General features: G+C 41.4%; 1 protein-coding gene across 17 annotated transcripts in view; it reads left to right on the top strand.

Moving 5' to 3' along the window:
- LOC139535567 (forkhead box protein P1-B) overlaps window positions 1–23251 on the top strand; it is a 209267-nt gene extending 186016 nt beyond the window's left edge. For 11 of the 17 annotated variants that reach the window (XM_071335085.1, XM_071335091.1, XM_071335090.1 and 8 more), the window contains 10 exons: window positions 66–179; window positions 5664–5751; window positions 8021–8104; window positions 11544–11754; window positions 11908–11984; window positions 12714–12815; window positions 14962–15131; window positions 15442–15511; window positions 15744–15910; window positions 18645–23251. In XM_071335085.1, the coding sequence (XP_071191186.1) occupies window positions 66–179; window positions 5664–5751; window positions 8021–8104; window positions 11544–11754; window positions 11908–11984; window positions 12714–12815; window positions 14962–15131; window positions 15442–15511; window positions 15744–15910; window positions 18645–18783 (1222 nt within the window). In that variant the 3' untranslated portion in view covers window positions 18784–23251. Of the gene's footprint in view, window positions 1–65; window positions 180–5663; window positions 5752–8020; window positions 8105–11543; window positions 11755–11907; window positions 11985–12713; window positions 12816–14509; window positions 14632–14961; window positions 15132–15441; window positions 15512–15743; window positions 15911–18644 lie in introns of all 17 variants that reach the window. The other 6 variants (XM_071335094.1, XM_071335096.1, XM_071335095.1 and 3 more) reach the window with 2 other exon arrangements.
- The last annotated feature ends 2412 nt before the right edge of the window (window positions 23252–25663 follow it).

A 25663-nucleotide genomic window follows, 5' to 3' on the forward strand; every position in this document is an offset into this window, starting at 1 on the left:
AGACATCCTCCACACAGGGATTGTTAATAGGCAGGCATTAATGCACGTCTGGCTTTCTCTTCCAGATCAACGCTAGACGACCACCACCACTCTCACCACAGTCACCCGCTCTATGGGCATGGGGTGTGCAAGTGGCCTGGATGCGAGGCGGTATTTGACGACTTCCAGTCATTCCTAAAGTAAGTTTAGGCTGCATCTCTGCAGTATGTTATGTAAAGTACCATCAAAAGTTTGGACACACCTACAGTACTCATTCCAGGGTTTTGTCTTTCTTTTTACTATTTTTTACATTGTGGAATAATAGTGAAGACATCAAAACTATGAAATAACACATATGGAATCATGTAGTAATGACAAAAATGTAAAACAAATCAAAATATATGTTATATAGCCAGTTTCATCATAGCGGTTGATGGTTTTTGCGACTGCACTTGAAGAAACTTTCAAAGTTCTTGAAATGTTCCGGATTGACTGACCTTCATATCGTAAAGTAACGATGGACTGTCTTTTCTCTTTGCTTATTTGAGCTGTTCTTGCCATAGAACAGCTGGACTTGGTCTTTTACCAAATAGGGCTATCTTCTGTATACCACCTCTACCTTGTCACAACACAATTGATTGACTCAAATGAGACCATTATTTACACAAATGAACTTTTAACAAGGCACACCTGTTAATTGAAATGCATTCCAGGTGACTACCTCGTGAAGCTGGTTGAGAGAATGTCAAGAGTGTGCAAAGCTGTCATCAAGGCAAAGGGTGGCTACTTTGAAGAATCTAAAATATAACATATATTTTATTTTGTTTAACACTTTTTTGGTTACTACATGATTCCATATGTGTTAATTCATAGTTGTTATGTCTTCACTATTATTCTACAATGTAGAAAATAGTAAAAATAAAGAAAAACCCTTGAATGAGTATGTGTGTCCAAACTTTTGACTGGTACTGTATGTTACTCCAGTGTCTTGTTCCTGTGGGCATCTGGCCCTCTTCTTGAGATGATTAAGGTTTCCCCTGGGGCTCAGTGCCACTACAGGTGCAACGGTTTGTAATGTGTTTGTTTGTACATTTGTGCGCATGGGCATGTACGTGTGTGTGTGTGTGTTTGCGTGCGTGCGTATATGTGTGTGAGTGCGTGTTGGGTGTGTTGTTGTGCCTCTCTGAGGGTGTTGGGGTGTGGTCTCCACTGGGCCCTGTAGGGGCCTCTAATTCCTGTGATAAGTACCGTCCCCATGGTGATTCTGGACGTTTTTCCCAAACAAACAACAGGAGGATGTTTATCTGGGGCACCCGACACTCAGGGCGCTCCGCATGTTTGCCCTTGTCACTGGACAGGGATTGGTGTATGTGCCTTCACTTCCCTCACTCAGCTCTTTCTGCCTCTGTCTTGCTTTCTTTCTGTCTCTCTCTCTCTGTTTGCTTTTCTCTTCTCTTCTGCTGTCTTTATTTTTGTCTCTCCACTGCCTCTCTCACCAAACTTGCCTAAGAAGCTGTGTCTTTAGATCACGCCTTAGTAACAGCACCAGAACTAACTTATTTTCACGTCTCAGATTCAGTAGTTTTACTCCTCAAAAACATCAATTATAACCATGCCCATTGGACCCTCTAAAACATTTACATTTTAGTCATTTAGCAGATGATCTTATCACGACTTACAGTACTGAGTGCATTCTTTTTCATATATATCTTCTTCTTTTTTTTCATACTGGTCTCACGTGGGAGTCGAACCCACAACCCTGGCATTGCAAGCACCATGCTCTACCAACTGAGCCACACAGGAATCCGTCTCAGGGTCTTTTGGCTTCTTCTAATTCATATCCACTCTCACCTTGGCCTGTGATGTACTGTATCGTCCCCTGTCCAGGCCTAACCCTGGTTTACTAATCAACATCATGTGCAGTGTTCTGTGGGTAATCCAACACATGACACCATCATGGCTACAGAGACAGAGGATGAAAACATCTGTGCTGTGGCAGCAGATCAATGGGTGTCTGTCGGCCCGGATTAGTGGCACTTTAAACAAGATATGACACATTTCCATTATCCTGTGCTTAAACTAAAACAAGTAGTCAGGGCACACAGAGGTCCCTCACAAGATACAGTAGGTGGAGACTTAACAGTCACTGCAGTTCTGCTGTTCCTACTCTGTGTTTGGCTTCTCATTTCATACTATGCAGCTGGTCACTTTGAGAGAAGTTTGTTTTGAAAAGTGTCCTAAAGTGTTTACAGCACCGCAAAACACTTTGAGATCATTTTTTATGATAATAATGTAAGCTACCCTGGATTTATGTGAACTGAGAAAAAGAACAGAACGTTTGAGTCGGGGTTTTTTTACTCTGTTTTTAACACATTTTCACTAAGTTGTTCAACTTAACATTACACATTAGAAAAAATGTGTCTATTTTCTTCTCCCTTCCCATTTCAGTTTTGGGAGTGTCACCTTCAAACCATCACTATTTATTGTATTCTGACATGGCCTCACACTTTGTTTATAGAAGTGAGCGGAATTAAAATCTGTGTGCCTGGTAAAGCTCTCCTTAGGAAAAAAAAGCCTTTTAGTGCACTCTGCAATGTTTTTATCATGGCAACATCTTGTTGACTTTAGTTGCCTGCCTAAACTGCTCGGAACATGTTAAGAAAACCTTTGGAGAGAGTCTCTACAAATCCGTCTTTGTGTAACAGCAGCAGGCAAGAGAGCAAGCAGCTCACCAAGGTGTTAACTCTCACACCCTTCAGCACTTCCACATGAAACCCAGAGACTGATACCCCACAAATAAAAACAATGAATAAATCAGGCATATGCTAACAATACCTTTTATAAATGATTGTTCAGGCGGATAGATATGTTGGAAGTGATCTGGAGGAGACAGTAGAGACCGTGTGTATAAGAGACAGCAGAACACTGAGTATTGTTTAGGAGAGTGGGAAAGGTGAGGAGGACTCTAACGTCAACCAGATTTTAGCTCGGCATGCCAACAGTAACAACTAACACGGGACTGAAATGTTGTTTTAAACTGTGTGTGTATTTATTCTGTCCTTTAAAGAAAACATGAATACCTACATGCACTGTCTCGATAAATAAAAAGGGCCAAATCCTATTCCTGTTTTCAATTCAGTGCTGTGAGATGTGGGGTCCGGATCGTAGCAGAGCTCAGTGTTTTTATGAGGGTCAAGAGCCCCTCTTCAGTGGCCGTTCAAAGGTCACAGCCAGTGAAACACTGCACTGCCCTCTAGTGCTGCACCCTCTGCCTCTCTCTCACTCTCATAAAACGAACTGACTCTCATACCTCAACATTCTCTGAGAATTGCTTAAGAAAGAATAAGCTATTTGGTGGATATGTCTTTTGTAGACAATGTTCTTCATATTTCTCAACATAGTTCTCCTAAAATATGTATTTTAAAATCGTTGAACAATATTCTTGAATATCTTATATTTAAAATGCAGTTTGGACCCGATGTGCAAACAGTTTTATTAAAACCAATGAAAATAGAAAATAGATTAAAATGTACACAATGATCAGCTACAGAGTATATGGACATGTGCCATAGTGCTGGTCCAAAGTAGTGGGTCCAGTGTATATAATTAAAACCAGTTAAAAAAAAGGCACACTAAATGATATGTAAAAAGCTGACTGTGTAAGGAATGTCTATTTAACTTGTTTTATTGTGGCAATTTACATTAGGGACTGTCATCCTGCCAGAAAGCTTTTAAAATCTGTTTCATTTCAAGTCCAGAAAGTGACACATGCCAACGTTCATAGTCTCTCTCGATGTCAATTCCCCGTATCCCCAGCTAGCTCCCTGTATCCAGACGCTCTTCTCAGGGCTGCATTAGGGGCCATTTGAATATTTCATTTCCTATTAATTATGCACTGTGACTCTCCATGTCATTAGAAGGGGGAAAAATCTCATGTAACAAAGGATGAAAAGAAGCAAGGCGCATGGCTTCCGTGAACAGAGGAATTCCGAAGCTCATCACGTAGGTCACCCTTCAATGAAAATGAGGTCTATGCCGGTTAAATAAATTGAAGTTGAAACGTCTTTACCTATTCTTTTTTTTTGTCGTAAGATGTACTGAAATGTTTACCGGTTTCAACCTACTTAATTAAATGGCCTTTTATTTAATTCAGATAAATGAGAAGCTGAGAGTGGACAGAATTGATTTCAGCAGCCAGGGTTATCGTTCACGCTTTCTTCAGATATGCCTTAATTTCTGTCGTTTTGTCAAAATAATTACATTGAAAATACTGAATATATACTACAGACTATTTAAAACTATATATACAACAGGGACATCTGAAAAGCAGTGTATTTGCCATAAAGATTTAAATCAATGTGCCCAAGGTTGAAAATAGCCCTCTGAAAGAGAAACCTTCACATTCAAGCAGAATGCCATCAATTTCCCCTCCCTTCACATAATGTCACTTTTGTGTGTGTCTGTGGCTTTTTAATGCACAAATGTGTTGTCGGTATGTTAAGCAATCGGCCCATAACAAAACTGCCAGGGTGGCCTTTAGATTTATTGGGCCATCACTTCAGCCCGGCCTGCCATTGCTGCTGCCCCGGTCAGGTCTGGCTACTTTTTGCAATAAATGACAGAAAAAGTGTATTTGAGAAGGCAGGCACGCCGCACACCATTCCTCCCTCCGCCGGCGCCACTGTGAGCGCGTAGAGGCATGCCTAGTGACAGTGACCTACATGGTCACTGAAGATGTGATATAATTTATGATATATATAATATATTGGATCCATTAGCGAGCATAATGAAGTAGTGAAATGAAAGGGTATTTGTGAAATCAGTTCAAACATCCTGCTCGGATTATGATTAAATGATTAATGAAATGCCCCTGCATAAGCATTTTCAAACAGTAATTCATGCGGAGGCTGATAAAAATCCTCCAATCATATTTCCTTCACTCGTGAACCTTATCTCCACCATTTTATATAAATCACGGAAAAAATCCTGTCTGCTGCCGGGCAAGCTACTTATTTAGATTAGTAAAAACGTGCAGGAAAAGAGAACATCTTCGCAGTATAAAATAATCATGCATAATTATATTCATAATTCAAGTTTGTGACAGATTCCATCTCTCTTCTTCTTGTTGTCCTTTGCCTTTCCGTCAGGATTCATTTGACTTCTCTTCATCTTGATGACATAATTAACTAAAAAAGCCACCAAAATAAGGAGAATGTACCAGAAAGGCATAACCAGAAAGGCATGGTGCCATCTTTGAAAAGAAAGGTTGCACAGTGAAGCACTGTATAATTTACTAAATTAATCCAACCTGAAATTCTTAAGTCATTTTTCTTATCTATGAAGTTAAGTTTGAGCACATATGGCCACCTCATGAAATATGGATTCCTTTCTTCTTTGCTTAAATAATTCCTTTTCAGGTTATGCAGATATTGTTTTATAAATCCTGGTAATATTAGGGTAGTTTTATATTTCTGGATCTGCACAGTATTTACTCATTATTATCTGTATGTGTGTTCACCATTCCTACTTTATTCCCACAGTACCCGTACAGAGGAATTACTAGATCACGTAATCACATAAAGAATTATAGGATTTTTATACAGTTGTTTAAAAGGCTGCAGTAAAACCATGTGAAGACACACTGAGCTGAGAATCTTTGTTTTCTCTTTTCTCTTTTCTCTCAGGCATCTCAACAATGAGCACGCCCTGGACGACAGGAGCACAGCCCAATGTCGGGTGCAAATGCAGGTCGTACAGCAGCTGGAACTACAGGTATTGTCTCTCGTTTTCGCCAAATATGTGTGGCTCCTTTCCTGACACTTCCTCTGTCTACTGCCCTCCCCCTGTCTCGCAAATATGAACCATGGGTCACATTGAGGGGGGTGGAAGAATAAAATGATTTTGTACATTTGTGAGTAACCAGTCATTAAAAATGTGTTATGTATGCATGACAGCAAGGCAAAGATATATGAAGGGCTCCGGGGCTAAGTAGAGAAGATAATTACATTTTGAATTTTACTGGGTTTTAAGGTTATTTATGACTTTAAACTGTTTGGCACCAACAATAAAACACTTCTTGAAATGCTCAGGCAGCAGCCAACGATGGGCTTCCTCAGTGTCTACTAGGTTTATTGGAACAGAAAGATACGGTACAATATTTCTCACAAATAACAGTGATAAGGAATATTAATGCAGTCCTCCCTATGAGTGGTCTGATAGGCACTTCGTCCATACGAGGGACCCTGGAAAATATGCATATGTACATTAAGTATGCGCTAATGGAAAAAGGGATGGCACAATTTTGGTCCATTAGTGTGCGTAAGTAAGGGGCTGTGGAGAGGTGGTCTGAACACTCTGCTGGTCCCAATGCCCTCTAGGCTGGAACCAGGTGCCTTTGGGGAAGGTTTGCACATATTTTATTACAACTGAAAGGTAGACACAACAAACCATGCCATTAACTGTTGTTTTTGTGTATTTTATTGTTGCTAAGCAGGCATTGTAATCAATGGCATTTTTATGTATAACAGATTCAATGATGTATATACAGTTGAAGTCGGAAGTTTACATACACCTTAGCCAAAAACATTTAAACTCAGTTTTTCACAATTCCTGACATTTAATCCTAGTAAAAATTCTGTCTTAGGTCATTTAGGATCATCACTTTATTTTAAGAATGTGAAATGTCAGAATAATAGTAGAGAGAATTACTTATTTCAGCTTTTATTTCTTTCATCACATTCCCAGTGGGTCAGAAGTTTACATACACTCAATTAGTATTTGGTAGCATTGCCTTAAAATTGTTTAACTTGGGTCAAACATTTCAGGTAGCCTTACACAAGCTTCCCTCAATAAGTTGGGTGAATTTTGGCCCATTCCTTCTGACAAAGCTGGTGTAACTGAGTCAGGTTTGTAGGCCTCCTTGCTCGCACACGCTTTTTCAGTTCTGCCCACAACATTTCTATAGGATTGAAGTCAGGGCTTTGTGATGACCACTCCAATATCTTGACTTTGTTGTCCTTATGCCATTTTGCCACAACTTTCGAAGTATGCTTGGGGTCATTGTCCATTTTGAAGACCCAAGCTTTAAATTCCTGACTGATGTCTTGAGATGTTGCTTCAATATATCCACATAATTTTCCTGCCTCATGATGCCATCTATTTTGTGAAGTGCACCAGTCCCTCCTGCAGCAAAGCACTCCCACAACATGATGCTGCCACCCCCATGCTTCATGGTTGGGATGGTGATCAGAAGCTTCTAAAGCCATGACATCATTTTCTGGAATTTTCCAAGCTGTTTAAAGGCACAGTCAACTTAGTGTATGTAAACTTCTGACCCACTGGAATTGTGATACAGTGAAGTATAAGTGAAATAATCTGTCTGTAAACAATTGTTGGAAAAATTACTTGTATCATGCACAAAGTAGATGTCCTAACCGACTTGCCAAAACTATAGTTTGTTAACAAGAAATTTGTGGAGTGGTTGAAAAACGAGTTTTAATGACTCCAACCTAAGTGTATGTAAACTTCCGACTTCAACTGTACTACCATTTATCAAAGTTACAAAAGCAATGACGAATAACAGAATTTTAACCTCAAATGACGAGTTAAGTTAAGCCTTTCACAGCACTACCATCTTACTTATTATTTCCGCTCTGGTTGTGTGTATCATTCAGAGCAACTCGGTGTGTGTGTTTATCAGACACATTCCTCCCCCTAACCCAGCATATCTCTATAATGTGACCTGACAGCTACTGTAAGACAGAGTGGACAGTTTAGGACAGGTAGGCAGATCAAGGGTTTGTTATTGGCAATGGGACCTAGAGTTTAACCTTGAAGAAGATACATCTCCAGGTAGACTTGTTCATGAACATTAAGGTTTCAAAATACACCAAAGTTTATAATCAGAGCAGCATATTAAATAAACAACGTACATATATGACATACAGTGAGAAACAACATAATGCATTGGATTGTACTACAGAGAATTTGATTTTTGTTCATAAAGGATTTAATGGTCGTTTTTTTCCCCTTCTCATTACAGCTAGCGAAAGACAAAGAGCGTCTGCAAGCCATGATGACGCATCTCCACGTCAAATCCACTGAGCCCAAACCCACCCCACAGCCAGTGAGTAAACTCTCTACCATATGCCTGTTTTCCGTCCTCCTCTTCTCTCACTTGTCTAATTGCCACACTTATATGTATTAGTGTATCTCTTTATGTATCTGCTAAACGAAAGCAGCTGCTCACTTGAGAGGAGCACTAAATAATGTTTTGGTCACATATTTTGACATTCCAGATTCTATTTTGTTCTGATGATTAACTCAGAGCACATGGTAACAGCGGTCAGTGGTGGCTGAACTGGTGTTGGTATGAGCCGACACCATAGACCTCTGTAGCGTGGTAAAATATAGACGTTTCTTCAATTGGTTGTGAAGATGGTATCCTGGGGATTCCACCAAATAAGCTTCAGAAATACAACATGTTTCTCAAATTAAGAGCAATCGTGATGGCTGTTCAATTCCTTATCTTGACACATTTTTCGGACCATAACACCATGTCTGTTATGTCATCATGTCACGATATAACTTACTGTTTAATCCTTGTCTTACAGGGGTACCACTTAAAATACAGCGTTCTGCTATTTTGTCATGTTTAAGAAGGCGCGCCATTACCATAGTTCAGTCAATGTGACAGTTCATTCATAGTGCCAAAGGCATGAGGGCCATTACACTGCTGGGCTGAACACAGAGACACACACACACACAGAGAGAACCTCTCCTCTGACAAGTTCCTTTCAAAGCCTCAATCATTTATTTACAGTCAGTCTGGAGCTATTGACGGGCAGAGTCTCTGTACGGCGCGCCACATAGCGCAGGAAGGCAGGCAGGAAGGCAGGCAGTCAACATAAAGTGCCTGGAGATGTGACAATAGGCTGCTTGTCGGAGCTTTGCCTCTGTCACACACACACTGATTGTGTAGATTAGGCTTCAGAACGAGTGCCTGTCACAGGGACATTTGTATATGAAAAGTGGCTGGGGCAGCAGATAGCATCTTGACTTCTCTATCTCTCCCCAGGGCCAGTGGGAATGGCTGTGTCGGGGCTCTGTGCTAAAGCTCTGGGGGGTGCTGCTTTTATTCAAATAAATACATTTCCTGCATTCTCCAGCGGTGGTGCAGTGCATGCTGGTAGCTGCTATGATATGCTATGATAAATGTGTCTAGCCGTGGTGTGGCTCAGTGGCTGGATCAGTGGGGGAATCCCACAGGTCAGGGCCTGAGTCCCAGCTGGAGCTCTCAGTTAGACTAGAGCTGGAGCTGACCTCAGAGTTAGACCAGGCTTTAGACTATAGACTGTTCAGGGATTGGGTGTTGATGGGAGAAAAACCATTCAGTCACGATAGACAACAGCAATTGCCTGCATTTTACAGTTACTATTTTACAGTTCGTCCTAATTAAACACATAACACATAGATATATACTGTACATACATAGTGTCAACTGAATACAATTTCATTTATTCCTATGAGCTTTAAAAACAAAAAGAGCTGAAGAATGCAGTCCATAAACAATCTGTGTGTGTGTGTGTGCATGCGTGGGTGTTTGTGTTTGTCTTTGTGTGGGCGTGGGGGTGGGTGTCTGTAGTTGGTGTCACTAAGCATTCTCGTCAGAAGTCTGACCTTTTCGCAGTACATAATTAAGGAGGGACTTTTTTGTTTATTTTCTTTAGCAGCTTGGCAAGTCAAAGCCAGTATAATTAGATCACCAATTACCATTTCATTAATTTCTGTCTGAAGTCTCATTTTGTCTCTGCACTGGAGTGAGCCCAAATGCTGAGGGAAACAAAGGCCAGGCTATTACCAGGCTGTCTGGCCTATTGTTGAGAGCCACTCACTGTTTTTGGCTGGGGAATATGGATGAAACATGAAACAAAGACTGCTAATCCACAGGAAAATAAGTCTATTGATAGTATTGTGTCAGAAAACAACCAACCCAAGTGTGATTTATTTGGCCCTTGATTTAGAATAACACCCTCGTACAGTAGTGAATGTACTGTATACATTTATGTGCTTACAGTAATTGTGTAACACATTATTTGTGTAGAACTCTGCCAAAAGGCATATTCTGGCCTCAGAATTCTTAATAAACATTACATGCTGTATTTACAGATCTCTATTGATGCAGAAAAAAAACAGACACAATTCCCATGTTTTAGCAAGTGTAATGCAAATGAATACAAATACACAGACTACAATTAATTCAAAAAAATCACACTAGCCGTAACCTCGTTAAGTCAATGTCATGTCAAGGATAAATATAGCGGTGGTGCCAGCCGTGCAGGCAGCCCCAGATTTCTTTATTATATACCTGTCTATCATGTGGGGCCCTCTTGGTGGTAATGACTGTTAATAGGGTTGTGGTAATTGGGTGGCCGTGGAGGATCCATGTGGGGGGGTGAGATGTTAAACACTGTCTGTTCACTTTCACCTGCAAGCCCTGCGTCTCCACTGTAACCCACAACCATTATCAGCTAAACATCTGATACCTCCAAAGCAATTGACAGCGTTGGCATTTCATTAATTTGTTAGCACAATCCACAAATGATTGTCAAAGATGAGACGCCTCCTGCCCACTCTCTCTTTCTCTCTCTCTCTCTCTCTCTCTCTCTCTCTCTCTCTCTCTCTCTCTCTCTGTTTTTTCCTCCCCTCTTTCCTTGCAGACTGAAGTCATGTTTAATTTGGAAACTGGCCTCCTTTGGCAAATGAGCAATTAGAACAATTTTGTGCGAATATGTATATGTGTCATTAGCTTTCCTGCAAATTAATAGCAGGAGCAATGGGTCAGACTTGAATTTTCCACTTGACTGCTGCTCCACTGTGGAGGCTTGGCAGAGTTTGGAAGCAGCCACAGCTGCTGGAAGCCATGGTATACGTTCAGAGCACTTGGCTTAATTCGTTTACCTTGTAGCAATTATTACTAATATCCCTCCCCACGCCCCCACCCTTGACAGAAAAGCAACCCCTCTCATTCTACCTCTCTACCAAATATTTGTGATGCATCTTGCGCCAGACAGTGTAGCCCAGGTGATGGGGTCATTCAGATACAGCATTTAATCATCTGATCACCTCCATAAGCATCTCCTAATTAGAGTCCTTACAATACAATTTCAGCTTGTAATTAGCCCAGATTGGCCGCTTCCTTTCCGTGGCTTATTAGTAGCTGCTCAGCGGTAGGTAAGAATCACATTGTCATTTGTCAGGGCTGTTAGGGCCACCCATCTCCCCTCGCCAGTCGCCACGGATGTGATGCCAGCAGATCAAACAAAGGGAAGAAAACAGAGAGCAGGGAGCTGAGCCGTTAGAGGAGTAGGAGACGGGAGGTGGAGAGAGCATGAGCAGTTCCTCGGTTGTTTTCTAAGTGTTTAGCGAACGTTCACGGATCATCCTCGGGGTTGGCCATAATTAGAGCTGTGATCAGCCTAGCCAATGAGGCATCTGAGACGCTGGATAATTAACGAGCTTTTGTCTGTCTGTCTGTGTTTTGTTTTGTTTACTCTCCCTCCCAGCTCAACCTGGTGTCCAACGTCACCCTGTCCAAAACAGCCCCCCCTGAGGCCTCGCCCCCTCTGAGCCTGCCCCAGACCCCTACCACACCCACGGCCCCCCTGACGCCCCTGTCCCAGGCCTACTCCGTCATCACCCCCAACAGCCTCCACCACAGCGTGGGCCCCATGCGCCGGCGCTACTCTGACAAGTACAACATGCCCATTTCCCCAGGTATTGGACGCATATACCACACACACATAAACACACACACACACGCGCACATACAATTTCAAATCTATCAGACTACAAATGTATGTATAATAGTTACTAACTATGGCCTTTCTCTATGTTCGTCTGTATGCTGTGTTTGCTCCCTTTGTACAGATATTGTCCAGAACAAAGAGTTCTACATGAATGCTGAAGTCAGACCTCCCTTCACATATGCCTCACTTATACGCCAGGTAAGGATCCTCTGGTCGGATGCCTCCGCTCTGCACTTCTCTGAGCTGGTAACTTGCAATGTATTTAATCTGTCATTTAAAGGAATAGGGCCTTTAATCTGCTTCAGTGGCTTCTGTCGTTAACAGAACACGCAGTAGATAAATATTCAGCCAAGACACAGATTGCTTATTTTCCGCTTTTTTTCTCTCTCCCTTCCTTGTTAAATTTCAAATACAATTTAGACGCGCAGCAGAAGATTAACCATTTGCAAATTAGTACAAGAATGCACTCGGGACTCCAAAAAACGGCCATAAATAACATTTGCTTTTGATTAAGCATTACAGTGGATGTGATTATTATGAAATTAATTTCACACAACAGTAGGGATGAGCCTGTTTTAAGATGGCCAGTCAATTATCGGCCAGCCCGCAGTAATCTGTGATCTCAGGAATTTTTCTAAACCTGGCATAATTGCTGGCCTGTAATCTGCTTGAGAAATGTTTTCGCTTCCCTCCATTTACACTGACAAAAGAAATATATTCAAATTGTGAGATTTGAATGGGAACCAGACAGTGTTCCATAAACAAAGCGTGAGGGTACACATCATCCACATCATCACACGGACAGACAATGAAATGTAGTCTGTGTTCTTTCAGGAGAGCACACACAACCTGCATGCCACTTGTGAATAATTGATTGTTTTTCAGAGGGAACAAAATGTTAAATGTTGTTTCTGTCTCTTTTTCCAGGCTATCCTTGAATCACCGGAAAAGCAGCTAACACTAAATGAAATTTACAACTGGTTCACACGAATGTTTGCATATTTCAGGCGCAACGCCGCAACATGGAAGGTAAAATCACTCTTCACTTTGACAACCTTAGACTAATATAAAGGGCAGGGACTGTTGTGTTGATCTTGTGGAATTAAATGATAGTCAAATGTATCAAGTTTAAATGCAATGAATGAGTCTTTACCCAATTCATAACTTTGCCCCCTTATTCTATCCGAATAGAGCCACCCCTAACACAAACTGTCTGTAACCTCGCAGAATAAATTATGAGGGAAATTGTGCATTCTTGTAAAAGAAAATCCCCACCTAATATTTGCAGATGTTTTTGGTAGTGGGTGGAATTGGTTTAACTCCCTACTGTGCTGCCAGGGACTCCTGGCCGAGACACTCCCACAGAATTTAAACTGAGAACACCTTTTCCACTGGGCCACACACACACACAGGCAAACAAACCCCCAGAGAAACAGAGACAGAAAAAGATAGGGGTTAGAAAGAGAGGGCAGACTAAAACCAAAGGAGAAGCTGAGGAGTAAGAGAAAAGAGAGTGATGAAGCATTGAAGGCTACCCTCATAAGGCAGGGAGGGCCTGTAGTGTAGCGTATCCACAGTGCAGCTGTGAATAAACCCCTGAGCCCCCCCCACCAGCCCCCCTCCCCACCACCAGCCCCCTTCCACAGCTCACTGTCCTCTCTCTTTAACTGCCTGCCTTCGCAGGCCGCTGACAGCCCTACCATAGGGGCACATTGGAGTTATAAACACCAGATCCCACACTGTGAAACACTCCTGCATAGAGGCATGCATGCACACGCACACACACACACACACTCAATAAAGCACTCAGATGACAAAGGGCCATACGTATACAGAGTTCCAATCTCATGTGTCAGTGATTGGTTTATTTAAAAGGGCAATCTGCAGTTGTTACATTCATTTTTGGACTTATAAATGATATGTACCCATTGATTCTTAAATAATGTAACTTATAAATGCCTCATGAGCTTAGTTTAGCTGTGGTACCCCATCAGAACCCAAAATATAAGCTTATTTTACGCATATTTTTAACAAAATAAATGTCAACAAACACTGTATAGCCTCAAAACATGGTTAAAACTATAATTTGATGGCATGGATGGTCACCGTTTGCATCCATAGCTCTGTCTTTGGATTCTCCAGCCTCATCTCTCAGCTTTTTACCGAAACAGTGGCGGGGAAAGCATGTTGTTATTGTTTCAACTGCTGATTGCCACTTTAAGAAAAGTAACCCGCATACTCTGCAAATGGTCTTATGAAAAAGCTTATCATATAACCCACAAGCTGAAGCTTTTGGAAATGTGTCTTCTCCATTATTGTTCAATTGTAGGTAAGGTCATAACTGAAACTGACAAACCAAACAGACTGGTTTATTTGATCAAGGTCTTTGTTCAGTTTGGGTTTCTGTTATCAGTAAGCTCTTCTCAAATGGCTCATCATAAATTCAAGCTCTATGAAAGATATTTTAAAAGGATGTTGATGAAATGAAACTGTATTGCCATAGTAACTGGAAAATATTTCCACAATGTTTTTGTCATTTGAAACTTTTGGCAGTCTACTGCCAATAGATCACTGATACTTGAAAGAATGTACTGTATTTATGTTCAGGTTCTATCATGTGTCTGTCTAAATGTTTTTTCTCTGAAATGAAATGGTTCATTATTAGACATTTTCTTGTGTTGATAGAATTTTTTTCTCCCTTCTCTTTTTTACACCAACTGCAGAACGCAGTCCGGCATAATCTTAGTCTTCACAAGTGTTTTGTGCGAGTAGAAAACGTTAAAGGGGCTGTGTGGACAGTGGATGAACTAGAGTTCCAAAAGAGAAGGCCACAAAAGATCAGTGGGTAGGTCTGCCATCTCTGGCCGACTCTGGCGTTTGTCTGGTCTATGGGAAGAGGCTGCTCCATGTCATTGTCTGCGTGCCACGATGTCTCCCAAAGTCGCTGTTTGCTTTAGTGTGCAGCATCCCCCGTGCTTTCCGTGTTCTACTCCTGGTGGTGTAACCATAACCCACATTGGCTTGTGCTTATTTTCATGTTGATCATCTCCCTCTCCTCCCTTGTCCCTCTGTTTGTGACTGGTGTTGGTCTGTCTGTCCCTCTGTCTATCTGTACCTGTGTTGTTGTGATCACTGCATCTGCATCTGGCTGCCCTGATGCTTGTCTCCTGCTCAGGGTGCCATTCGCACCAACCTTTCCCTGCATAAGTGCTTTGTGAGAGTAGAGGATGAGTTTGGGTCCTTTTGGACTGTTGATGATGAGGAGTTTAAACGCGGCCGCCACGTACAGCGAGGCCGCCCTCGGAAATACACCGCTGATGAGAACTTTGATGAGCTGCTCGTACAGTAAGCACTTCCGCCTGGCCCACTCTGCTTCCTGACCCCCAACTTCCCTCAGACCCCCCCCCCCCCCCCACCCCACCTCCTGCATGCTCCGCCTCTGTGTTCCCATCAATGCCTCTGTGTTCCCATCATGCCTCTGTGTTCAGCTCTTCCATCATACACCATGCTTTTACACAACCTGCTTTCATCAACCTGTTTTGTCTTCCTTACAATGAATTGAAATTATTATGTGTGCTTTTGGGGATTGATAAAATTGCATGGAATATATTAAATGAATGATGAGCATTTTCTAAACTAAAGTTGTTTTCTGCAGAAGTCCAGCATTAGTGAAGAACATCCAGACCAGCTTGGGTTATGGGCCAGCTCTCTCTGCAGCCTTCCAGGTAAATGTGAATAGTGACTCAGTCTCAAGCTCTCTGGGCGTTCACCACTTTACCTTTTAACCTTTTCCTGTGAGGGAAAGAAAGGCAGGAAATAACAAACACAACACTGTGTCCACCTCCTATTCCTGGTCATTCTTCCTTGTTTTGGATGTACGGGTGGTGGGTTGGCAGGCTGAAAAGTGCTGACAGTTTTCTTCCGTTTCACTGTTTTAACACTGTGCATGCTTTTCAGGCTTCAATGGCAGAAAACAACATACCTCTATACACTACTGCTTCCATTGGAAGTCCCACCCTCAACTCCCTGGCGAATGCCATCCGAGAGGAGATGAACGGAGCGATGGACCATGGAAACAGCAACGGCAGTGACAGCAGTCCAGGACGCTCTCCCTTGCCAGCTATGTGAGTGGCTCCTTACTTTTTATCTACAGTATTTGTTTAAGACTGGAGGAAAGGAAAGCGTTTCAGCTGGTCACCACTGATTCAAATAGATCCCAAATATAATAGATTTTGATAGAACATTTAAATATCCACCCAAATGCTTTAGAGTTTGATATTAAATGTCAATGTTATACTAAATGAACAGTGGTAAAAAGGATTATAAATAAAGAGAGGATGATATTGGCGTAGTTGAATGAAGGGTCAGGGCACTGTGGCTGCAGCCCTCCCTGAAAATGGAAACTCCACCTTCTGGAAGGTTTTGAAGCCAGGCAAGGCCGGGAAGAAAAGACCGAAGCCCTCTGTTATTTCAACACAAAGTTTATAAACTCTTCTTTATTACAGTTCAAAAATGTGCCCTGCCATCTGCTGAGTCCAGCCATAATCACCTCTTGATTTATTAAAATATTTACAAAATGCCAGAAAGAAAAGTGACAAAGCTGCTGTCTCCTCCAGACTGAAACATGACCTCCAACACGTTCAGAACCCTCTGAGCCATCGAATGAAAAACAACAAAAAAGCATCATTATTCTAGAAGAAATAGTCCCAAGATTCCCATGTAGGAAAGCTGTGGTCGGCCTGGAAACCGCAGTTCCCTATTCACTTGTTGTATAGGAGTGTCTGCTAAGTTGTTTGAAGCCTAAAATAATATGGGGCAGGCAGCATCGTTTCCAGATGTGGGGCAGACCACCGATGTGCAGCTCTGCTAGATTTAGGGATGGCCCCGTAAAACATCAGAGCTAGAGGGAAGTTGTGCCGGAAAACAAAAAGGTGCAGTATTGAGCTTGTGGCGAAATGGAGAAAAGTGCCATCCCTAATCACTGTGAACATAGCTTTGGGCATCGCTCTGGAACAGGAAAGGCAGAGACAGGATGGGTGTGCTGGCCCAAAGGCTGCCTGTGTCTCTCTCCCTCACTTTATCTTGAGGCTGATTAAACCCATATTCTGAGCTTTTTCACAATTACTCCGTGTGGATAAGCTTTATACGAGTACAAAATTCGTCAGAGCGTTCAACTTCAGTGCGTTTGCGCAGCGCCACATTTCTTCTATCTTCTATGAAGCAGCACGCCTTCAAACAAACGTTCAGGTTTACTAGCTAGCACCCTCTATCGCTCTCAAGCCGGCTCCCTCTCTCCTCTCTGTTCTGCAAGAGATGCACCTCACACAATCTACAGACTCGCAACATCCTCGTCCCACCCGAACCAAACCTGGCTCACAGCTCTTCACCTGGTGTACAGACATCAGGCTGACTATGGAGTGGCCCAGGCCTTACATGTGTTGACCAGCTGCCTATCTCACAGCCCTGCATGGTGTTTGTCAGAGTTAGGCTTTTAACACAGAGAGGAAAACAGGGGCTGTTCTATTTTACAGGAAGACTATAATCAGGTATCCAGCCTCAGCCAGCTAATTAAAAGCAGAGTGTGGAATCAGCATGCAGTTCAATAGCATAATAATAACAATTTCATGTTTGCCCTGCAGCTAGGGATTGAGACCTGAGGCGATGTGACTTGTGGAGTTACTTTGATCTGAAACCAATAGAAAAGCTGACTTTACTTTTCTCCTTGTTTTGTCAGCTCGTTTGTGTTGAACTTGTTTTCAAGTCTGTGGGTAAATAAATCTAATTTGTGTAACGTTTGTGGGTAAATAAATCTGGAACATGCATGTCACTGGTTGCTGGTCAAAATGAGCTCAGCATCTCGTACTGACATATAGTGATGGGGGAAATAAATGTATACAGTTACACATCGCCATATTATTTTTGAACGATATTATATCGATATTTGACTCCGTGTATCGATTTCTAAAAATAACAATTGAAATGGTTAGAAAAAGGGAAAATATCCTGCAGCTGCTCATAATGTATTACCTTTTTCCCTCCTCTCTGCGCCTGTGGAGCCTCCTTCCCGTGCGCTTTATTCCTGCAGTGTTTCTATAATGAGAATTTGGCAGATCTCATCTCTTTAGCGCCTCCTTTGCCCAGGCAGTGGGCTAGGTTCATGTTTTGCCTTGTTTACAACTGACAGCGTTATTATTCTCGTAAGGGCTCTGTTTCTTATCACAATGTTGTGTTGAGTGTGCCTTTCTGCTCTGCTCTCGCGCCTTCCTGCCAGTGCTTTTCTTCTCTTATTGACACTTGGGTGAAAATATGCATTAATTTTGGAGTTTAAAGCATGTATAGCGGTGTCTGGTCGCTGTGTTTGCTTGAAGTTGATTAATGATAGAAGCTGGCTCGGGGTCATCCTCTGGAGACCCGCCTCGCAGGTTGTGCATGTTAACGAGTAGGAAGGGGAACACACAGCACGCCACTGATCCACCGCCACCAGGAGGCTGACAAACCCCCCACCCGCTCCCTCCGCAGAGTCCATTCTTCTCTCTCCCCGTCGCACGTTGTTAATCTTCCTCATTTATCAATTCTAAGTGAATACCCTGTTGTCAGCTGCTATGAAAATAAAGCCTGCCGGTTTCCTGGGATTGGAATACCTCAAAGGAAGGTGAAATTATCATCAAGCCCAGCCCAGTGAGGCCCCTCTCAGAGATTCATTAGAGCCATTCATTTGTTTTTGTTTCTAATTTCTGAATCAATACATGTCTGTGATTCTGTTTTCGGGAGAGAATGAAAGGTTCAACAAGGGTTTAACCAGCTAAAGATAAACTAACTGGACCATCCCCTGTCTGTTTGTGTTCTGTTTCCACGCAGGCATCACATTAAAGAGGAACCGCTGGACCCGGAGGACCACGAAGGCCCCCTCTCCCTTGTGATGACGGCCAACCACAGTCCAGATTTCGGTCACCACAGAGATTACGATGACGACCAGGGCCACGATGACATGCTGTAAGGCCAGGCCCCCAGAGGCAGAACTAACCTTAGTCATCTGTGAGATGCCACGACGTCACAGATACAAGACTGCAGTCTCAGCCCTCTGATGACAGCTATCAAATGTTTCCAATTGACTTTTAGTGCCATTAAATACATAGTGAAAAACACAAGAACGAGAATACGTCTCACTTGGGAGTATTTTTGATTTATATCTACTTTTTTGGTTTAAGTGAACGAAAATATGAAGAAGAGAAAAAAAAGACATTTCTACTCAACATGCGTTGGATGGACATGTTTGGTACTGGGGACTTCTTGGTTAGTGTGGTGATTTCAAGTCCAGGATGGACTTGGACCTGCACTGTGCAGCCAGTATGGACTGCATGCAGCCCACTCAACCACACTGAGCACGGACTGCTGAGGGATTCTCTGTCTTTTTCTCTCTCTCTCACACACACACACAAACACACACACACACACACACACACACACACACACACACACACACACACACACACACACACACACACACACACACACACACACACACATATGCCCATAAACTCAAGAGATATTGACTGACATTTAATTTACACTATGTGTGTGTGTGTGTATATATTTTGTTCATTGTCACTGCCTTCAAAACTTCATTGGTTGGCTTCCATCTAGGGTGGGAGGGATGTTTTTTGGTGTGTTTTGAGGGTGAGGGGTTTAAAATATAAATATATGTCTTTTTCATTGTTCATTGCTCTTTATCGCATTTGATTTCTTTAACTGATCAGACCTCATGCCCGTGCTGTGGAGATTCTGTATGGTCAGCACTTGATGAATGTTTATATGATTTCCTTTCATGTTGTCTCCATGTTGTTTTTTACATGAAGCAGAATGTCAAAATACCAAGTAGTATTTTTCTGTCATTTATTCCACATGCTTCAGAATGCCACCTCCCTGACATGTAGCCCATCCCCATCCCATCCCCCCAAGCTCATGAAGTCCATCTGCAATGCACTACTCGTAATGAAGGCTCTCTCCACGCATCAATGAAGTTTAATTTAAGATGGGAATGAATGACAGAGAAATCATGCAGGTTATGATTTATCCTCATGAAATGATGTTTGAGAACAGCCCTTCACGGCAGTGCATGGTAGCTGCATCCAGATTTCTGATCATTCGCAAGCTCCCAGTTTTAGAAAGAAAATGAAATGTCAGGTGTGCAGGACAAAGATAATATTTTAGACCAGCTAATTGTGATTCCTGAAGACAACTGTCATCGTAGATCAAACGTGTCCAGTTTTCCACACTGTAATTTCACTCATGGAGGGATTGTTTGGCCATGCTTGAAGATATCAAAGTGCATTCCCTATAGTTGTCATGTTTTTTACCATATGCATGACCAGTTGGCTCTCTCAGTTTTGAGTGATTATTAATAATTACACACATCAGATTAAATAGTAATGTCCTTAATTTAGGGATAATCCCAAAACGGGCAATAAGATCTGATCATTGCTTCATTCCAGTATTTGTCAGCCATGTTACGGCCCCAGACGCCCACCCTTACACAAGGGAACTGATGATCTGGTACAGTCAGGAGTCAACATCAGCAGAACCCAATGACCAAGTCAGAGTAGTGATGTAGGCCCTGCAATAGAGTGAATGGGATTGATGCAGGGACTGTGGCGCTGTGAGGCTGAACACAAATGGGCTTGATCCTAGGTTTGGTATATTGATATGAAATGGAATATGCTCGTACAAAGACTCACAAAAATGACTTTTTAAAGACTGCAACCACTTTGCATTTTTATTTATTATTATTAGTTCAGTTTTTAGTTTTACTTTTGTATTTAGTTGTTGATGTGTCGGATATCTTGTTCTGTGACTACCAAAGATAAACTACAAAGTAAAAACGATGTTCTCTGTTTCATGCAATAGCAGATAAGGCCAAATATCCTCCATTCTCTCCCATTGGATGTGACAGGATCTATTGATGGAGTATAGACTCAGCTTTGTCAAGCCAATGGCTGATTTATTAGAGAGGGCGCTCCTCAAGCAGTCGGACTGTCATTACCTTTAAAGCCAAAGGGGTGTCTTGACGAGTACAGTAGCTGCAGGACTTTGCAGTGACCAAAACTTCAAGGGAGATGCAGAGTCAGACAAACATTATGACCAAATTAGGGGAGCATGGTCTTTGGACCAATGAGAGGGAAAGGGATCACTCTGTCCATCTATCAGCAGCAGATTACTGTGCAACATAAGGGGATGGATAAAAGGAGATTATGATAGTAACGATGCTGATTTACCAGTAGACAGGAGAGCTTTGCAGAGAACAATGTGAAAAGGATTCTTTACTTCAACTGGACCACACAATGATTAAATATTTTGTTTATTCTTTATGAATTTGTACCCTTTCCAACGATTGTATGCCACTCTTTAGTGAGTCCTGCTATCTTGACGGGATTCTACTGTTCTTTGTTAACATTGGCAAGGCTTTATGATTGTGTTTAGTTTCTGTCAACGTATTACTTTTTATATTAAAAAACACTCCTGTCAACTAATAAGCTGGGTACAAGGTACTTTATGGCAGTTATTTGAACATTTCATCATGCATTTCCTATTACTAATGAAAAGGGCAATCTGTGGTTTTCAGAAAATGTATTTAATATCCAATAGCAGGCAGCTGTGGGATGGGTCAGTAACAGCCGGACTGGGATCGTGAGAACAACTCGATCTCATCCAAAGCCAGTCTTTTGCTGATTTGCTTGGTATTCTGAAGGGGGAAAAGCTGGTAGATTAGAACATTCTCAGCATGTGTAGCTTGACATTACTAAAGATAACAGCATGAGAAAATTGTTAGTACACAGACCTCAGTTCAAACCTATAGGGAATGATTAAATTAAGAGAAAAAAAAAATGTTTTTCGCTCAGTTGAATTTAGTTGTATGTCTTGCATGTGTAGTCTAAAACTGTAGTGAGTGAAAAAATATTTTTTTAAAGGCAAAAAAAATGATAAGAATACTACATTTGAGCTTGTTTATCTTGAGGGTCTCACATCTTTTTTGCAAAATCAATCCAAACCTCAGGCCTTTTTTCATTAAGAAATCACCTAACTTTATTTGATCCCATTTTTCACAATCTATTGTCAGTCGCTTGGTCGTGGGCTTTACAACAGTAGGTTGTTAGTATAGTCTTGTCTTTTTCTTGTCGTTTTCTTTGCTTGTTTCTTTCAAAGATCAAAAATACATGTGTGTTATTCTTTTTGCTTTATCACAACTGCTTTGTGTTAACTATAAAAAAGCTTTGAAAAATTGCTGTATGTATTGGAATAGCAAACTGTACTGCAAATGTATTTTACTTAGTAATCCTTGCTTTAAAAAGTCATACATGCAGACATCTGTGCGAGATGGGCGGGGCAGGGTGGGGGATTATCCCAGATTTTGGATTTTAAACTGTAAAATAGAAAACAGACTTTTCTCTGTTATCATTGACCTAAGGATTTTGTACAGATTTTGTTCTTCCTTGTGTTAAGCTGTTTTTGATACTTCCTTTTGATGGTCCAACCACTGCCTTCTGTGGCTATATGTTAAACATTACTGCTCGGAGAAAGGGCAGACAGGTATATTTCCTCTACAAGACTGAGGTATCTTGCATGACTAATTCCAGGGTCACAGAGATGAGAAATAATAGTTAAGTGGTCAGTAATAGTGTAAGGGTGTATCAATCTAATGATATTTTATATGAAACTAATAGGAAAAATAAGAAAAATATGCAGTGCCAAGATGTAGAGAGTATTTGTTAAATGCTTTGTTTTTATTCCAGAGGAATCGATTAATTCATACATACATCATCAGTGATGTCATCATCATCAGTCCATCGTCATTAGGTGAAATACATACCGTTTTTATTTTGTAATATTTTTTATCTCAACTTATTTTTTCATGATAAGTAAAGCCGAGCACATCAGGTAGCATTCTTAAGTGGAGCACAAAGGTTAAAGGTTAAACGTTTGATGTGAGTCAGACTGTACTCGTCCTTGATATACTGTATGTTGAATTTTGAACAAGAAATATCAACCCAAGTCGAGTAACCTTTTGACCTTGCTGTGCTCTGTGTAGGTGGCATCAGATTCCCCCTCAAGACACTTGTGGCCATGCTAATTTGCCACGGTTCCATCAATCATGATCCACCCCACTGTCGTTCACCACTGTGTTGTACCATCATCCTCTCAACCCGTGCTTCTGGCGGAGGGAGGGAGGAGGGTACAGCAGAGCAGCTGTCACGGTGCTTTAATGTTTCAGCAGTTAGGTTAGTTTTCTGTTGAAGCTGTAGTCTGTAGTTTTCTGTTTTATTAACTAAATATTCTGCTCATCACCTCTATCATCAGTCTGTAATCTCCTCATCATTCCTGGTCTGTCTGATGCAGAATATTCTGTTGTACAGTCAGTCTCGATAACTGACGTAAGCATTCTAAAAATGCAATAAAATGCTGGTTGTTCACGTTTGTTTCCTGAAGTCATTTCTTACTTGGTTGAAATGGTAGGGATCTGCATACAAAAAATACTGAAATCCTAGTTGCCTTGTCCATGTGTACCAACGCAGGACGCAGCAAACGAAAAAAGCCACTTGAGCATTTATTTCTTCATGTTATCTTGCCATAGCAAATGGGTACTTTATACTCCAAAAATCTCCTCAAAGCGATTGCACCTACACTATACAATGATATTTTTTATTTTTTTTGTATAGGTTAGATTGTCACAGATACAGGCCTGTTTGTCACCTTCTGCAGGACTTCTGAGTCTGTGATAAGGACCACCACTATCATATCAGCCTCAACATTAAATTATCTTGTAATTAAAAATAGACAGTTAAACTGTTCTAACATCAATTTAGGTAACAGCATTTGATAAGCTATAAATTGTAACTGCATTAAAATTCCAGAAATATTAGCGATATGGATTTCTTGATGGGAATTAACGCTGATGACCAAGACTTGCTTTTTTATGACGGAAGCACAGGTCATGTTGGCCACAAAACAGGAGACAGAGATCAAGTCTAAGCACTTTTAATCTTGTGAAACAAGCAATTACAAATAGCTGCATTGATTCGTTAAAAAGCTTTAGGTGACATAAATTGTTTCTCGCTTAGCTTATTGCTCCTATACATAAATGTCACAAGTATATTATTAATTAAAGCCATTGAAAGACAAGATTTAATAGAAACAATATAAAATCATGACCAATCTTTTTGCTGGCAATATTTTATCTAGCATTTGGGGTCCTGAATTTCCATGTTGTATCTCCAGTAATAAACAGTACAGTTGGCTGGTGAATGATTGGATCTCTTGATAAATAATCAAAATACTGAGCTATATTGTATGCTCAACAAAATGAAAAAATTATATTATTTTATACTAATACAATTGCTCAGAGAAATAGATTTTGTTTAACAATCTCAAAAAGGTAGGGGTCAAAATGAATGGATCCCCTGTTTTCAATACTTCAGCACCCTCCCTTTGCGAGGATTACGACACTGAGCCTTTTTCTAAAATGTTTTTTGAGATTGGAGAACTCATTGGGAGGGATCTTAGGTCATTCCTCCATACATAATCTTTCCAGATCTGATATCCTTTGTCTGCGCTTATGGAATGACCTCTTCAATTCAAACCACAAGTTTTCAATGGGGTTCAAGTCTGGAGACTGAGATGGCCATTGCAAAATGTTGATTTTGTGGTCAATTAACCATTTCTTTTTGGATTTGATGTGTGCTTGGGTTTATCTTGCTGGAAGAGTCAGCCTCCTGGCAGAGGCAACCAGGTTTCTGGCTTAATGTCCTGGTACTTGGTAACGTTCATGATGCCGTTGACCTTAACAAGGGCCCCAGGACAAGTGGAAGCAAAATAGCCCATATCATTAAAGATCCCCCACCTCTTTCTCTGAGCAATTGTATTAGTATAAAACAATATACTTTTTCGATCATACAATCATAAAATAACTGCTATTATATTCTCATACAACAATGTAAACAGAACACAAAACAACCCAACTTTCGTTATTCCAAACGCAAATCAGTGTACATTGTATGTTATTATAAACTGGGTGGTTCAAGCCCTGAATGCTGATTGGCTGAAAGCCATGGTATATCATGGCACATTGTGTCGTGCAAAAAAACAGCCCTTAGCCGTTGTATATTGGCCATATACCGCACCACCTCAGGCTTTATTTCTTATTTCTTAAATATATATTCCAAAACGGATTTGAAAAAAAAAACTGATTTGAGAATGAAGGCCTGCAGTTTGAACAAAGCTTACTAGAGTTGCATAGAGATATTCTATGACTAGAGCCAAACCAACCTCAGAGAAACCCAATGGGCCGATTAGCCAGTCATCCTATTTACCCTGTTGGAACCGCAAAACACCAGTCTCAGCGTCAAAAGTGAAGAGGCGACTCTGGGATGCTGGCCTTCTAGGCAGAATTCCTCTGTCCATGTCTGTGTTCTTTTGCCCATCTTAATCTTTTATTTTTATTGGCCAGTCTGAGATATGGCTTTTTCTTTGCAACTCCGCCTAGAAGGAAGGCATCCCGGAGTCGCCTCTTCACTGTTGGCGTTGAGACTGGTGTTTTGCGGGTACTATTTAATGAAGCTGCCAGTTGAGGACTTGTGAGGCATCTGTTTCTCCAACTAGACACTCTAATGTACTTGTCCTCTTGCTTAGTTGTGCACCGGGGCCTCCCACTCCTCTTTCTAGTTTGGTTAGAGCCAGTTTGCTCTGTTCTATGAAGGGAGTGGTACACAGCATTGGACCAGATCTTCAGTTTCTTGGCAATTTCTCGCATGAAATAGCCTTAATTTCTCAGAACAAGAATAGATTGGCGCATTTCAGGAGAAAGTTAATTGTTTATGGCCATTTTG

This window comes from Salvelinus alpinus, chromosome 12, assembly GCF_045679555.1.
Source record: "Salvelinus alpinus chromosome 12, SLU_Salpinus.1, whole genome shotgun sequence".
In the NCBI taxonomy this organism is placed as follows: domain Eukaryota; kingdom Metazoa; phylum Chordata; class Actinopteri; order Salmoniformes; family Salmonidae; genus Salvelinus; species Salvelinus alpinus.